This window comes from Coturnix japonica, chromosome 13, assembly GCF_054131305.1.
Source record: "Coturnix japonica strain WE chromosome 13, WE-NBRP24, whole genome shotgun sequence".
NCBI classification, from domain to species: domain Eukaryota; kingdom Metazoa; phylum Chordata; class Aves; order Galliformes; family Phasianidae; genus Coturnix; species Coturnix japonica.
The window spans coordinates 638,073-653,218 of NC_140675.1; the positions used below are offsets into that span (position 1 = coordinate 638,073).

Sequence of the window (15,146 nt, forward strand, 5' to 3'; positions counted from 1 at the left end):
TGTGTCTGAGTGCACATTGACGTAGTGCCTGGTGCAGAGGAGGGTGGCAGCGCTGGCCACAGGGCTCCATTCCCCCGTGCCTGCCTTGCTGGCTGCCTGCTGCCTGTGGCTTGGGGCTGGAGCTGTTCTGCTGGCCTAAGCCAGTGTAGCAGTTCTCATGTTCTTGTGGGTTGAATCACTCTACAGATAATGTTTGTCCTGAGCAGGCTGAATAATGCAAAAGGTGATTTGTCAAATGGCTAATTCAGTGGCTAATGGGAAACCTCAGTAAAGGCCTCTTTAATTGCATAGCATGGGACTGGCAAACTGAGTGCTTGTATCTGGTTCCCAGTGCTGCAAAACCATGTCTCATGCTTTATTTTTGAGGTTGCTCTTCCTGCTGAGTTTCTCAACAAGAACTCCTATAAGATCATTTCCATGAGAACACACGATTAGCTGACTTGAAAGTTGAATGCCTGTTTTTTCCCTTGAAGTTTTTTGTTGTTGTTGTTCAAGTTTCTCTGTCAATGTCATGTTGGATTGTTGTTTTTGTTTTGTTTTGGTTTGGTTTATTACAGAGATGAATAAAGCTGTTTTCATTGCCAAAGCATTGTTACGTTGCCAGGTATCTGGTATTCCAGTTTATAATTCCTCATTGTCACGGAGTTCTCTCTAGAGCTCACTCCGGGACAGTGGGCACAACCCGGGGCAGCAGGAACAAAAGCTCCCCCCCTTTTCTCTAGCGGCAATGCAGCGCGGCCCGGCCACGTGCGTTTAGGGAGACGGGGAAGGGAAGGGAGATTGCGATTAGGTCTAACAAAAAGTAAGGGAGAAAAAAAAGGTGATCTGAGAACGAATGGCAGTTTAATAACCCAATAATGCTAAACAGCAACAAGAGAGTTTCAACAAAGAGAATACCAAGTCCCCAATCTCACCGATGGAGCTGTGGAAGGCAGGAAGCTCTGACCACGTTGTCTCCTCGCAGGGAGCCGGTCCAGCAACGCCGTCCCCTTCCTCACTTCCCTTCCGGTGCCCCTCCCCACATGCTCATTAAGGCAGTTCACAGAAAAAAAAACTTGTCCCCTTTACTCCCATTATTAGCATGGTGTTCTGATGTGGAATACCAACACCAACCAAATTGCAAAACCATAACAGTAGTAGTCTGAAGGATGAATCAATCTAGAAATTTTCTTTGAAATGTCCCTGACCCGTGCCCCAAGAAGGCAGCACACTTCTCTGCGGGTAGGGTCAGGCCGGCATATAGGGCCTTCTGTTCCTTGCAGAAGGGAGTCACCTACAACAATCACCCTTCTGTCCTTACGTGTAGAAGCAGTCTTGAGGCTTCGGGGTGACCGCTTCACCTGAGGCAACCTCATGGGTGCACCTGTTTCCACACTCTCACTAGTCCCCCCCTCAAGTTCCAGGGCCTCAAACCGGTTTCGCAGAGGCACCTGGGGAGCCGCGGATGGTCGTGATGGAGGATGCCCCTTCCGTCGAGCAGGTACCCGTTTCCACTCCTCCTCCCTTCTCAAATTACTGCTGGGGGGAAGAGAGGACAGGGGGCTCGCTGCAGTGCTGCCAGCTGGCTGGTTCCCCATTACCACCTGTTTGTGAGGTGGCAGGGGCTGACATGCTCCATTAGGAGCCTCGACTGTGTGCTGAGAACTTGAGGCTGAGAGGGACTGACACCACCAGTCAATCTCCCTCTCACACTCTTTTATAGTCCTCAGCCTCTCCACTTCCTCCTTCAGGTCAACTACGAGGCTGAGCAAGTAGTTCACCTGGTCGCAGTGAACACAATCACTGCCTCCCTCACCCAGCACTGCAAGGGCCATGCTCTGGCACTCAGTACAGCCAGAGACCTGCACACCAGCATCTTGGGTTGGGGGCTCAGTCTGAGTTTCCTCAGACATTTTGGCAGCAGCCTTCCTATAAGGCATGTGCAGGACGTCAGTCTGGGTCTCTGCAGTCTTCTTGGTTGCTGCCTCCCATTTCTGTGAGATCGGGACCCTTGTCTTGGCCTCCTCAGTATTTCTGGCAGCAGCCTTTCGCCGGGGAGCACCCATGTCGGAGCAGAACTACAGGCCTGTCAGCTGAACCTGGTACCGGGGAAAGTTACGGAACATATCATCTTGGGTGAGATCATACGGCTTCTGTGTGGCATCTAGAGGATCAAGCAAAGCAAGCATGGGTTTGAGAAAGGCATGTTGTGCTTGACCAACCTCATTTCCTTCTATGACTGGATGACCAGACTGGTCCATGAGGGAAGGGCTGTTGATGAAGTCTACCTAGACTTCAGCAAAGCCTTTGGCACTGTCTCTCACAGTATTCTCCCAGGGGAACTGGCTGCCAGTGGCCTGGACAGGTATACCCTTCTTTGGGTAAGGAACTGGCTAGAGGGTCATGCCCAGCAGGTAGCGGTTAATGGAGTTAAGTTCAGCTAGTGACCCATTACAAGTGGTGTCCCCCGGGGGTTAGGTACTGGGGCCCATCTTGTTTAATATCTTTATTGATGACCTAGATGAGGGGATTTAGTGTACCCTCAGTAAGTTTGCAGATGACACCAAGTTGGAGGTGGTGTCGATCTGCCTGAAGGTAGGGAGGCCCTTCAGAGGAATCTGGATAGGCTGGATCGCTGGGCTGAGGTGAATGGGATGAGGTGCAACAAGACTAAATGCTATGTCCTGCACTTTGGCCACAATAACCCCATGCAGCACTATCAGCTTGGGGTTGAGTGGCTGGATGACTGTGAAGAGGAAAGGGACCTGGGGGTGTTGCTCGATGCTCAGCTGAACATGAGCCAGCAATGTGCCCAGGTGGCCAAGAAGGCCAACAGCATCCTGGCCTGTATAAGAAATAGTATGGCCAGCAGGAGCAGAGAGGTGATCATCCCTCTGTACTCAGCTCTGCTGTGGCTGCATCTTGAGTACTGTGTTCAGTTTTGCCCTCCTCACTACAAGAAAGACATTGAGGCCCTGGAATGTGTCCAGAGAAGGGCAACAAAACTTGTGAGGGTTTGGAGCACAAGTCTTATGAGGAGCAGCTCAGGGTGCTGGGATTGTTTAGCCTGGAGAAGAGGAGGCTCAGGGGAGACCTCATTGCACTTTACAACTTCCTGAAGGGAGGTTGTGATGAGGAGGGACTTGACCTCTTCTGCCAGGCAACAAATTGCAAAACCATAACATTCCACCCCTTATTACACATCATCACATCATGCCTAACTTTTATCAACATATAAACAGAACAGTAGTTAACATGCATTACATATGTACATACAGATATATATATATATATATACACACATGGAATCACAGGCTGCACTCCCCCAGCATCAGATTTCCCTGTGGCACACACTGAACATCCCCATCCTTCTGCATCACCCACCAGGTGCACCCAGGTCCCTGTGCAAAGACAGTTCCACGGAGGGGCCTCCCCTTTCCAGAGGCTGGAAGGACCCAAACCGCTTTTCCCAGCATATTCTTTACATGCACCACAGGAACCTTGTCTCCCTCCACGGTACGCAGGGAGTTGGACTGTGTAGGGCTGTCTCAGTTGGCTGATCCTCGGGTGTTTACCAGCCAGGTGGCTTCTGCTAGATGTTTCTCCCAGTTCTTAAATGTTCCACCACCCATCGCTTTCAGCGTGGTTTTCAGCAAACCGTTGTGGCGCTCGATCTTACCAGCGGCTGGTGCGTGATAGGGGATGTGATAGATCCACTCGATGCCATGTTCTTTGGCCCAAGTGCTCACCAGTGAATTTTTGAAATGAGTCCCATTGTCTGATTCGATCCTCTCTGGGGTGCCATGTCGCCACAGGATTTGTGTCTCTAGGCCTAATATGGTGTTTCTGGCAGTGGCATGGGGTACCGCATATGTCTCAAGCCACCCAGTGGTTACCTCCACCATGGTGAGTACATAATGCTTACCATTACGAGTCTTTGGCAGGGTGATATAATCAATCTGCCATGCCTCCCCATATTTATACTTTTCCCATCGCCCTTCCCCCCAGAGAGGTCTCATCCTCTTGGCCTGTTTGATCATGGCACAGGTGTCACAATCATGGATGATCTGCGCAATAGCGTCCATAGTTATGTCCACCCCTCGGTCTCTAGCCCACTTATGTGTTCCATCTCTGCCTTGATGGCCTGAGGTCTCATGGGCCCACCGAGCTAGGAATAACTCTCCCTTATTCTGCCAATCCAGGTCTATCTCAGCCACCTCAATTCTGGCAGCTCGATCTACCTGGTGGTTATTTTGTTGCTCCTCTGTTGCTCGACTCTTGGGCACGTGGGCATCTACGTGACGCACCTTTAGGACCATGTTCTTTATTCGGGCAGCAATGTTCTTCCATAGTTCAGCGGCCCAAATAGGTTTACCTTTCCGCTGCCAGTTGTTTTGTTCCCATTGCTGCAACCACCCCCATAAGGCATTGGCCACCATCTATGAGTCAGTATAGAGGTAAAGCACTGGCCACACTTCAAAAAGTTTACTGTGAAAGTTTTGGGGTTTTTTAGTTAACATAAATCACAGATGGTTTCAGTGATGGACATTTGAGCTCAAAAGAGAATTCCTCAATTGCCACTTTTTTTCTCAGGGTGTTTAGATATGTCCCATGTGAAGTCATTTCTGCTGGAAGGCAGAAGGGAGGGGCTGCAAAACGAGGCCGATGGCTCTTGGTGGATGACTAAAACATCTGTTGGATGATAATATGTCCATGAGAACAAGTGCTGAATTTCTCTTGTTCCTTTAATCTGTAATTGACCATATTTCATTTTCTTCTTCTTCTTTTTTTTTCTTTTCTTTTTTTCCCCCTATTTTCTAAGCCTCACATTTCCTTTTGGGGAATTATCTGCTATGTTCTCTTTGCTGCAAGGAAGCATGACACAAATCACTGCAGAAATCAGAAATAATTACTCTGAAGTCAAACACAAATTCCATTCAGCTTTTAGCCACGTGTATTCCAAGGCAAACTATTTAATAATATTGGTTTGCCCCCCCTAGGAAATTACTCGAGATGATTTTAATGAGGTCTCAGTAGATGTGGTTAAAAAGTTGGTGCCTGACAAATGACAGTGATGCAACTCAGCGCCTGAGTTTAAGCTTGTTTAAATTGTCTCCACTGTGCATTATTATAGTCTCAAGGTTTCTCTCCTTGAAGTTAGCAGCTCTCCAATTAGGCACCCAGGCTTGACTATGGCTCTAATGTAGGGGACAGCAAGAGACTGCCCCAAAGGAAATGTGGCCTATGAGAACCGGAAAGATATCTACAGTGCTTTAGTTAGATCCCAAGAAAAGTGAAGGTACTCTTGTCTAATCAGTGCAATTTGTAAATCCTGGGTCAAGCAGAGCTAGCTGCGTGTTGGTGGCTGGTTCTAATGCTGTTTAGAGTGGGCTGGTTTCAAACAGCTTCTAACTCTCCTAGTCTCAGAAATGGTTCTTAGTGAAAATAAGGCCAATTGAGAGCACACCTGGTCCTCCCCCCAGCTGCCCTGGGGCTCCCGTTCTGCAGAACTCTCATGGCCATTCCTTCTTCCCAGACCCTGTATGGTCATTGTTGGAGAGAGTGACACTGAACATGAATAAGATGCACACTAATGATTTTCCGCTCTACTACAGCTAAGCAGCAGCAGGTGTATGGGAGATCCACCACACACATATCTCCAGGTTGCTCTGAGGTGAGGAAAACTACTCGGGAAATTGGAATTTGACTTGAGTCTGAATAATGCCTTCTCTCTAGGCAACATATGATGTGCAGGCATTTGGACTTAAGACCTCATCCTTTTTCCTGAACAATATTTCAGCGTTGCTGCAATGACTGCACATGTACCGAACATTTCAGTCTCTGGTGTATGCAGAGGCAAGAAGTCTAGCCTTATAAACACACAATTCACTAGGCCTTGGTACGCATGTGGTTAATAAAACTGATAAAAATATTTGCATGACACAACACAGCTGAGGAAGCATTTGGTTACTGATGACATTCACAAGAGTTTAAAGGCTATGTTTGCATGTGGTAGATGGGAGTGGTGTGTGTGTAGCTCATTATGACCTTGGGACTTAGTGGTACCTTATCTGCAAACCTGGATATTTGCAGTCTTATGGGAACAACATGGCAAGTAAGCTCTGCTTCTGCTGGTGGGTGAGGCTTTCTCATCCTCTGGCTAAAAGTAGCTAGTAGGGTCTTCCTTTGATTGACTTGGTGGAGGTCCACAACTTGCAGCCTAAGGCGTCAGCAAACTTAGACACTTTTGCTGAGCAAGACACATTAAGTTCTGTATAAGTATTATACAATATAATGCTTTTGTAAGCTTTGATTTGTAGCTCACTTTGAATGCTAAACAACTGAAGTCCTATTGGGCTATAGGCAAATACACTTGGGGAATGTACTTCATCAATTGTGGAGGCTGAGTTATTAGCACTGGGTTGTTAAGAGCAGGCCTGGGAGTTGGCATACCAGTAAGCAAACAGCCCCCACACAGAGTAGAGGCCCAATCATGATTCTACAGACTTGCAGGATGTCTGTCACTTGTTCTTGGGACTGCTGTCAGTTTACATGGGCCTTATGGCTGTGGTGATGAGTTAGCTACATAGAAATTTTGGCCCTAGTACAGGCAGAGCTGATGGCAGGAGTCAATGCCCAGCCAGGTGTGCCCAACCCAGCCCAGCTGGGCAGGGATAACAAGGTAACCCGCAGGGCCATTGGCTTAGGCTGCAGCTATCTTACACTGCTGGAGGTTGTTCCAGCCTTGTCTCTGTGCCTCTGCTGGATCCAGAGCTCAAGATGGACGAGCAGAACCTCTGTGGGAGTTGTGTTTTAATCCAGCAGGTGCTTGAGCAACATATGCTCATCTGCTCACTCCCCACTCTTCCTAGTGATCACTGATCAAGAGAGGGTGTCAGTGGTCATCAGGGGGCTTCATTGTTCATCAGGAGATTTGAGGCGTCCATGGGAGGGGGTGAGCAGACCTTGTTCTGGGAGATGGGGCACTGACGCAAGAGGACTAAAGCAGACCCAAAGGAGGGACAAGTGGCTGCAGAAAGACTGGGGGGAAAAGGAGGGTGATGTAGTCACGCTGTGTCCATGGATCAAAGTGTAACGAGTTTGGGAGGAATAGTATGGAGGAGCTGAGAGAGAGCAGAGGGAGGGTACTGGGGCTGCTTGGCAGCATGAGGATCTCCATCCTTTAGGACTTTGAGGCAGATGATGAGAGAGGGTGGTGAAGCCCACAGGGGTGCAGGACATGGTGCGCATGGCATGGAGCTGGGGAAGCTTCCCAGCACTTTGAGGTGACCACTACCAGGCAGAGACAGATCCAAGCAGTCCATACTGAGCATGAGAACAAGGACACAGACACACAGAGTGTAGCTTTGCTGAGGGATTTATTGATCATCAGAGGGTGTCATTGATCATCAGGGTCTTCATTGGTCATCAGAGGGCAACACTGGTCATCAGAGGGCAGCAATGGTCATCAGAGGATGTCAGAGGGCATCACTGGAAAGGAGAAGCCTTGTCCCTGCAGGGTTTGTCCCCAAGGACTTAGGGCAGGAGAAGGACTGGCAGCAGCCAAGAGACCCAGGGCAGGATGTGGGTCCCATGGGGACAGAAGCCGTAGCCCCTGTCTCAGCTGCATGGTGACTCTGGGCCATCCATAGGGCACCCTGAGCCTGCCCCCTCCAGATCTGTTCCTCTGCACATCGCTGTAGACTGCAAGGGAAGGGCTGGAGGTGAGAGTGCCCAGGTCCCCCTGGAACAGGTCAGGGACAGTCCCCTCCATACCATCAATTCCCAGCACCTGATGCCCAGTCCTCAGGGCTCCAGATACAGCCAGGGTCCCCTAAGTCCCCTGTGGGGTTGTAAGCATCCCTGTGCTGCTCACCTAGACATGTAAATCCAGGGCCACACGTCTCACGCGCGGGGGATTCTCCTCTGTCCTGCTGAGCACATCCTGGGGAAAAAGGGGTCGTTAGGGACACACAGAGGGTATGAGGAGAATGGAACACACTGGGAGCAATAAGACACAGTGGGACACCCTGAAGGTGCAGGGACCCATTGTGGGCACAAGAACAGCATGGCCAAGGCACGGTCCTGTAGCCAGCTCAGCCCCAACTGCCCCCCATTGCCTCCCCCCCCGACCATTGCCCTCCCACATCTGGAGGGAGCCCAACAGAGGCTTTGGGGCGGCAGGAGTGTCTCCAAGTCTCAGGGGAACTGAGAACAGCAAGACATCCCAGCCCCATCCTTGCCCCAGGGTCACCCAACTCACCAATCCAGGAAGGGCAACAGCAACAGGTGGTGGCGCCTGGGGAAGAAGAGCCATGAGGCAGCAATGAGGGAACTGTGAGTCTGGGGGATCACAGGGTGACCCCATCCAAGCAGCCTGGTTGGTCCCAGGGCTGCCCCCAACCTCATGGTTGCCAAGGTCTTTGTGCACCTCTGCCCATGGAGGAGCCCAGGGCTGGGGCTGGGCATAAGGACAGAGCAGGGATTTGGGGGGCCCAAAGGAGGGGAATAGGGGTGCCAAGAGTCTTGAGGGTGCTAAACAGAGAGGAACAGAGAATGAGGGAAAATGAAACACAGGGGATTGGGGACCTAAAGAGATGAGAATCGGGTTGCCAATTAAAGGAGATCTGTTGGTGCAAAAAGCATGGGATGTGGGGACCCAAAGAGAGGGCATTTGGAACAGCCAAGAAAAGGGATTTGGGGGAGCCAGAGAAAAGATGACTAGGGTGCAAATGGATGAAATTTGGATGTGCCAAATATAGGGGCAGCCTCTGCCAGGCAGGGACAGACCCCACCCTCTCCTTCAGAGCTCCCTGCAGGGCCATCCTTGGGCACAATCAGCATGGCTGCCCAGGCACTCACCACAGCAACTTCGGAGTCTGGCACTTGCACAAGTGACTGTGGGGAGAGGAGTAGGAGAGAGAGTGAGAGATTGCGTCGGGGATCCCCAGTAGCCAATCACCTCCAGCCCCAGCCCACATCCCCCACACATGCTTCACCTGAGCTTCCACTGTGCAGCACAGGGCAGCAAGGAGCATCACGAGGCTGAGCACAGCTGCCTTCATCTTCCTCTGTGCTCTGGGAGCTGGGTGAGGCTGCAGGAGGCAAGGTCTGCATTTATCCTCCCTGAGCCCCTCCCACTCCCCAGATGCCCCTGGGCTTGGCAGACTCCCCTGACATGGACTGAGCCCAGCATGCAGCCGTCCCCTTCCTTGGCCCCAGGAAACATGAGGAAGCCAGGGATCAGAGGAAGAACACTGAGTGCTGGGATCCTGATGGCATTGAGCCCAAAGCCCTCAGGTCCCAGCACTCAGCACACACGGCCTTTCTTTCCCCCAGGACCACCCAGAGATAATGCTGTCCTCATATCATGTCTTTGTCCAAGGACTCATCCCTGAGTTCTGTCCTGTCCTGTGAGACTACAAGGTGTGAGGCTGATTCTTCTTGGGAACTAGGATACAGCATTTGGGGACACTGGGAGGTGAGAGGGTAATAGGGACATGGGTAGTGAGGAACTTATGGAGATATTTGGAAGGCAAGGGGACACAGGGATATGAGGACATGAAGATATAAGAACATCATGTGATACGAACACATCATGGGAACATGAGTATGTCACGGCAGTTTGGGGAAGTCATGGAGATATGGGAAAATGGGGACGTGCAACCAAATGGGAACTTCTTGGTGACAGGGATCTGGAAGTTTGTAGGTGGGGCCATCATGGCCAGGCTGGATGTAGCTCTGGGCAGCCTGGTCTGGTGATTGGTGACCCTGCACATAGCAGGGTGATTGAAACTAGATGATCATTATGGTACGTTTAACTCAGGCCATTCTATGATTCTGTGTGGGCAGTGGGGACGGTTGGGTGATGGGGAAACATACACACAGGAAGGTTGGCAGTGTTCACTCAGTGCCTTTGTCATCATGCTGGAGATCAGGAGTGAATAACAGAACTTGGCTATGGCTGATTGGTTTCCTCCTCATTTATTGCTTCAAAACCCAAAGACCATGCCTTTTAGAATCATGGAATCTCAAAATCATGGAGTACCTGAACCATGGAATCACAGACTAGAATCAGCAAGTCATGGAATCACAGAGCCATGAAATCACAGCACCATAGAACTATAGAATCATGGCATCATTCAGGTGGGACAAGACCACTTAAGTCACGTCAGGAGATATGTCGTGTATTTTCTGCTGTCTTTACATAGCCAAGAGCAGAAGTCCCCATGTTACGTCCAGATATCTGCATTGCATGTCTGAGATGGCAGTAGTGCTGCCTCTGTCCATGAGGACAGTTTGCCATTAGGACACGCAGGCACGGAATCCAAGGCTGGGGGTGAAAACTGGCTGAAGGTACCTGAATAAGTTCTGAAGTCACTGGGCTGTGTGCCTGAGCTTCAGCAGAACAAAGGTGTCCTACGGGTTTTGTTCCCATGATGGTCCAGCCTCCTGTCATGGCTTCAAAGAAAGTGAGTCTTGTATCTGGATGAAAGGAAAGAAATAATAGAGAGCTGATAAATGGCTTAGAACTGCAAACAAGGATTCTACAAGGAAACATGATATGCCAATTTGAAGTGCTTCATCTGACAGAACAGCCAGCTGGTCACAGCTTTCACGGGGCATTTCCCATAAATAGGAGAGCTGCTGTGGACAATCTCTGACAAGAACACTTGAATGTTTACGTTGGAAATTGCCCAGAGAGCAGCCAGCTGGAAGAGTTTCCTTTGGGCTGCTTCTGCTCTGTGCAGTATTTGTCAGAGCTGATCAGTGCTGCCTCATTCACTACACTTAAATGTAACGTGGCATTATCCCTACTCTGGGGTTCTTTTGGAAAGAACCAGCCAATTGCCCGTGCTGCCATCAGTGAGGAATCTTGACTGAGGTGAGGTACAGGCTGTCTTTGAGATCAGTGTAAAGTAGGTGGATGACATTTGATAGCAATTAGATGTGAAAGGTTCTCCTTGGGAAAACCCCTCGGCTGGTTTGATATCTAAAAAGAAACACCCAGGCTTTTGTAACAGTCAAACACTGAACAAGTGAAATGTGACATGGTTGGAGTTCTCAGGTTGCTCAGCCAACAGCCTCCCCTGCAGTGATTTCCCCATCACAGCATCATTTAGGTTAGAAATTACCTCTCAGGTCTCTAACTGTTAACTCAGAGCTGTCAAGTCCACTGCTAAACCTGTATCTGTGACATGTCACCTGATCTGTGCTATGGCACCCTGCTGGGCCCTGAACTTGTGGTGCTGGGGAACAGGTGTAGGGACTTCCATGGCAAAGCATGTTCTTGGCTGGGCTTGATGACCTTAGAGGTCTTCTCGTACCTAGATGATTCTGGGATTCTAGGACTTTCAGGTTCCATCACGATAGTAGGATTCTCATATTTGATGTTGTTTCTCCAATTGTAGATTTCTAGGATTCTAAAGCTGCAGGAGTGTAGAAATTCCAGCACGTAGGATTCTTGCTTTGTAGGATTCTGGATTTTTCCTTGTCTTAGGTTTGTAGGATGGTAGGACTCCGTTTCTTAGATTCCTAGATTTCAATGGGTCGCTATGTCCCCTGGTGGTCATCTTTTTATCTCGGGGTGCGGCCCCAATGTTCCGGGCTCTGTACCGCTGTGTCAGAGAGCTGCCGCTGCGAGGAGAGCAGTAGCAGCTGTCAGCTGCTCCCTGAGGAGATCCTTTGCTTCTGCATGGAATGTGAACCTTCCAACCAACTTCCCATTACGTGTTGCTGCCATGTGACAGATGACAGCAGAGAGGCAGTCTGACAGAATGGCATCTGACATGGAAGTGCACATGAAGCAAAGGTGTGCCATTGAATTCCTCCAAGCAGAAAAAGGTTGCACTCGTTAACATTCAACAACGTTTGCTGAATGCTTCTGGAGACCAAACAGTGCATGTGAACAGAGTGTGTCAGTGGGAGGTGTTTTTCAGCAGTGGTAATGGCTTAGAACTGCAAACAACTCAAGGATTCTACAAGGAAACATGATATGCCAATTTGAAGTGCTTCATCTGACAGAACAGCCAGCTGGTCACAGCTTTCACGGGGCATTTCCCATAAAAAGGAGAGCCCTCGTCTGGACTGATGACATCTAAAAAGAAGCAGGCTTTTTTTAACAGTCAGACACTGAACAAGTGAAATGTGATGTGGTCTGAGTTCTCAGGCTGCTTAACATACAGCCTCCACTGCAGTGATCTCCCCACCACGGCATCATTTAGGTTAGAAATGACCTCTCAGGTCAACCAACTGTTAACTCAGATAAGAGCTGCTTCAGAAATAATGCCTCATCTTATGTGACACGGACTGTGAAATCAAAGGCGGATGTTGGAGATGTGACTGTAGAGGATGAACCTTCCCAACAACATCTCATTACGTGTTGCTGCCGGGTGACAGTTGTCAGCAGATGGGCAGCCTGACAGAATGGCATCTGACATAGAAGTGCATATGAAGCAAAAGTGTGCCATTCAATAACAACAAGTGTAAAAAAGTTACATTTGTTGACACTGACCAGTATTTGCTGAATGTTTCTGGAGACCAAACAGTGGATGTGAGCAGAGCTAGGCAGAGCGAGGTGTGTTTCAGCAGTGGTAATGGTGGGTCACCTTCTCTGGTGGAGATGCATATAAGCAGGGCATTCTCCTGACCTCATGTCAGTCATCTCATTAGGGGCAGCTTTCTACCTACATCCCTATGTTCCGGAATGTCTCCTGTAGGACCTATCAGAGCTTTGTGCACAGTTCCTCTTCCACATACCATCCAGGAGGCAGTGACCACCTCTCTGTACAAAATGGAAGAAGCCCTGGAGGAAGCTTGGACACTTCTGACATGATAACCCATATCCAAGAACTTGTCCAGTGCAGGGTCACTCAGGGAATGAGGAAGAAGGAATCTGACGACCAACGTACAAACCAGCTGCTGCTGCTGGACACTCAGAGGCACTGACAATGTGAGCCTGAAAACACAGACCCCACCCAGGAGCCCAGGGATGGCCCGTCAGCTGTTGCAGGCTGATTGCACAGACGGATGAACAGCTGTGTGATTCCTGCTGGACTGTGGGCTTCTGAGAACATCAGACCTTGACAGCTCCAGAAACGTCTCACAAGAAGGAGGATGGACAGAGTCACTGCATGACCTTTATTATGTTATGGTTCACAGAGAGCCCATTTCACTATATACAGAGTGTCTGGGCTAAACTACAAAGGTACAAGCTGAATAGGAAATGATTTGAGTAATGACTTTGTAATGAAAATCACTATAGTATTACTTTTAAAATAATAAGAATAAATTACACAGATAAATTGGCACAAAACAAACAAAAAGGAGAGTTTGATTCAGTAAAAAGCTGCATTACAAGTCAAGAATTCGAAAAGGTGGGCAGTTCACTGCTTTTGAAATACATTTGGTCATCACTTTCCTCACTGCATCCTTGACCTCCCTGCTCCTCATGCTGTAGATGAGGGGGTTCAATACTGGAGGAACCACTGAGTACAGAAGTGCCACCATCAGGTCCATGGATGGAGAGGAGATGGAGGGGGGCTTCAGGTAGGCATAAAAGTCAGTGCTGACAAACAGAGTGACCACAGCCAGGTGAGGAAGGCATGTGGAGAAGGCTTTGTGCCGTCCCTGCTCAGAGGGCATCCTCAGCACGGCCATGAAGATCTGCATGTAGGACACAACAATGAACACAAAGCACCCAAAGACTAAACTGACACTAAAAATGAGAAGCACAACTTCCCTGAGGTAGGAGCCAGAGCAAGAGAGTTTGAGGATTTGGGGGATTTCACAGAAAAACTGGTTCACAACATTGCCTTGGCAGAGCGGCAGTAAGAACGTACAGGCAGTGTGCAGCAGGGAATGAAGAACCCCTGTGCCCCAGGCAGCTGCTGCCATGGTGGCACAAGCTCTGCTGTCCATCAAGGTCCCGTAGTGCAGGGGCTTGCAGATGGCAACGTAGCGGTCATAGGACATGATGGTGAGAAGGGAATACTCTGCTGAGAGGAAGAAGAGAAAGAAAAAGAGCTGTGCAGCACATCCTGTGTAGGAGATGGCCCTGGTGTCCCAGAGGGCGTTGGGCATGGCTTTGGGGAGAGTGGTGGAGATGCAGCCCAGGTCGAGGAGGGCCAGGTTGAAGAGGAAGAAGTACATGGGGGTGTGCAGGCGGCGGTCGCAGGCTACGGCTGTGCTGATGAGGCCGTTGCCCAGGAGGGCAGCCAGGTAGATGCCCAGGAAGAGCCAGAAGTGCAGGAGCTGCAGCTGCCGCGTGTCTGCCAGTGCCAGGAGGAGGAACTCACTGGTGGAGCTGCTGTTGGGCATCTGTTGTTCTTGGGCTTGGAGTCCTGCTCAGAGACCAGAAGGTAATGACAAGTCCAGACCATTTTCAGAGACATTCCTCCTGCTATACTATATAAGTTTTCCTTTTGCTTAGGAAAATAATTATTTAACTCCATAACTTGTGTTTACTTACATGAGCTTCACCATCCCTTAAGGAGTAGAATACTGGGGAGCTCTTTATTTCTTCTCATTTCCTAATCATACCCCAACCTCCTGGGTATTTTCCTCTTTACTGCAGCTGCTCTTCGAGACCCCAGCCCTAGCCTCTGTGCACTTCAGTTTGTCTTAGAGAAATCTGCCTGTTTGCAGGACAGTGAACTATTAATGCCTGCAGAAAACAACTATAACTTTTGCTTTAGGTAGGTGAGGCTGAAAGCACAGCCTGTGTGACTGTTCAAAAAACAGCCAATTGATTGGAGATATATTTGGGAGTCTCCGAGCTGTGTTCAAAGTTGACAGCCCCTCTTAGATTTCTTCCCCCAATCCTTTCTGCTTTCACTCAGAACAAGAAATGGAAAATCCCTGCCTTGGCTCTGCTCTTGCAAAGTACCCTTACCAACATACTGTTATGCAGTGGAGCTGTGATCCCCCTGCCCCAAGCAGCAGCAGCACAAGCCCTGCCGGGGGCTCCTTCCCCCCACCCGTCTCCCCGCAGCGCCCTGGGCAGCTCCCCGGGCAGGCTGAGTGCTGAGCCTGGCAGGCGGCAGAGTCCCATACCCGGCACACAGCCCCTGGGGCACAGCAGGGACCCTGCTCTGCAGGACAGCCCTGGGCACCCGCCTGCAGCCCCGGCTGCACAGCCTGCAGCCATGCTGGGACACGCAGCCCTC

At 49.9% G+C, this 15,146-nt stretch overlaps 2 protein-coding genes across 4 annotated transcripts in view; one reads left to right on the plus strand and one right to left on the minus strand.

The window, feature by feature from the left end:
- Positions 1 to 15,146, plus strand: part of LOC146758533 (cytosolic carboxypeptidase 4-like) — a 261,669-nt gene that overhangs the window by 5,348 nt on the left and 241,175 nt on the right. The window lies entirely within an intron of this gene.
- On the minus strand, positions 7,342 to 9,111 carry LOC146758534 (uncharacterized). Of its 3 annotated transcripts, none has more exons than XM_085514522.1 (5): positions 8,979 to 9,111; positions 8,842 to 8,877; positions 8,243 to 8,278; positions 7,856 to 7,924; positions 7,342 to 7,470 (listed from the first exon to the last, which is right to left on the minus strand). In XM_085514522.1, the coding sequence occupies exons 1-5, from the start codon at positions 9,094 to 9,096 to the stop codon at positions 7,448 to 7,450; spliced, it is 282 nt and encodes a 93-aa protein (XP_085370648.1). In that variant the 5' UTR covers positions 9,097 to 9,111; the 3' UTR covers positions 7,342 to 7,447. The 3 variants fall into 3 exon arrangements, with proteins under 3 accessions (XP_085370648.1, XP_085370647.1, XP_085370646.1); XM_085514521.1 differs by having other exon boundaries at positions 7,342 to 7,492; XM_085514520.1 differs by having other exon boundaries at positions 7,342 to 7,683.

Bases quoted from the DNA above. Each gene is read 5' to 3' on its own strand.
- LOC146758534 (XM_085514520.1), bottom strand. From the start codon at position 9,096: ATGCAGACCTTGCCTCCTGCAGCCTCACCCAGCTCCCAGAGCACAGAG. The intron at 7,925-8,242 runs GTGAGTTGGGTG...CTTTTTCCCCAG, and splicing joins CTGTTGCCCTTCCTGGATTG to GATGTGCTCAGCAGGACAGA. The intron at 7,684-7,855 runs GTGAGCAGCACA...CTTCCCTTGCAG, and splicing joins CCCTGGATTTACATGTCTAG to TCTACAGCGATGTGCAGAGG.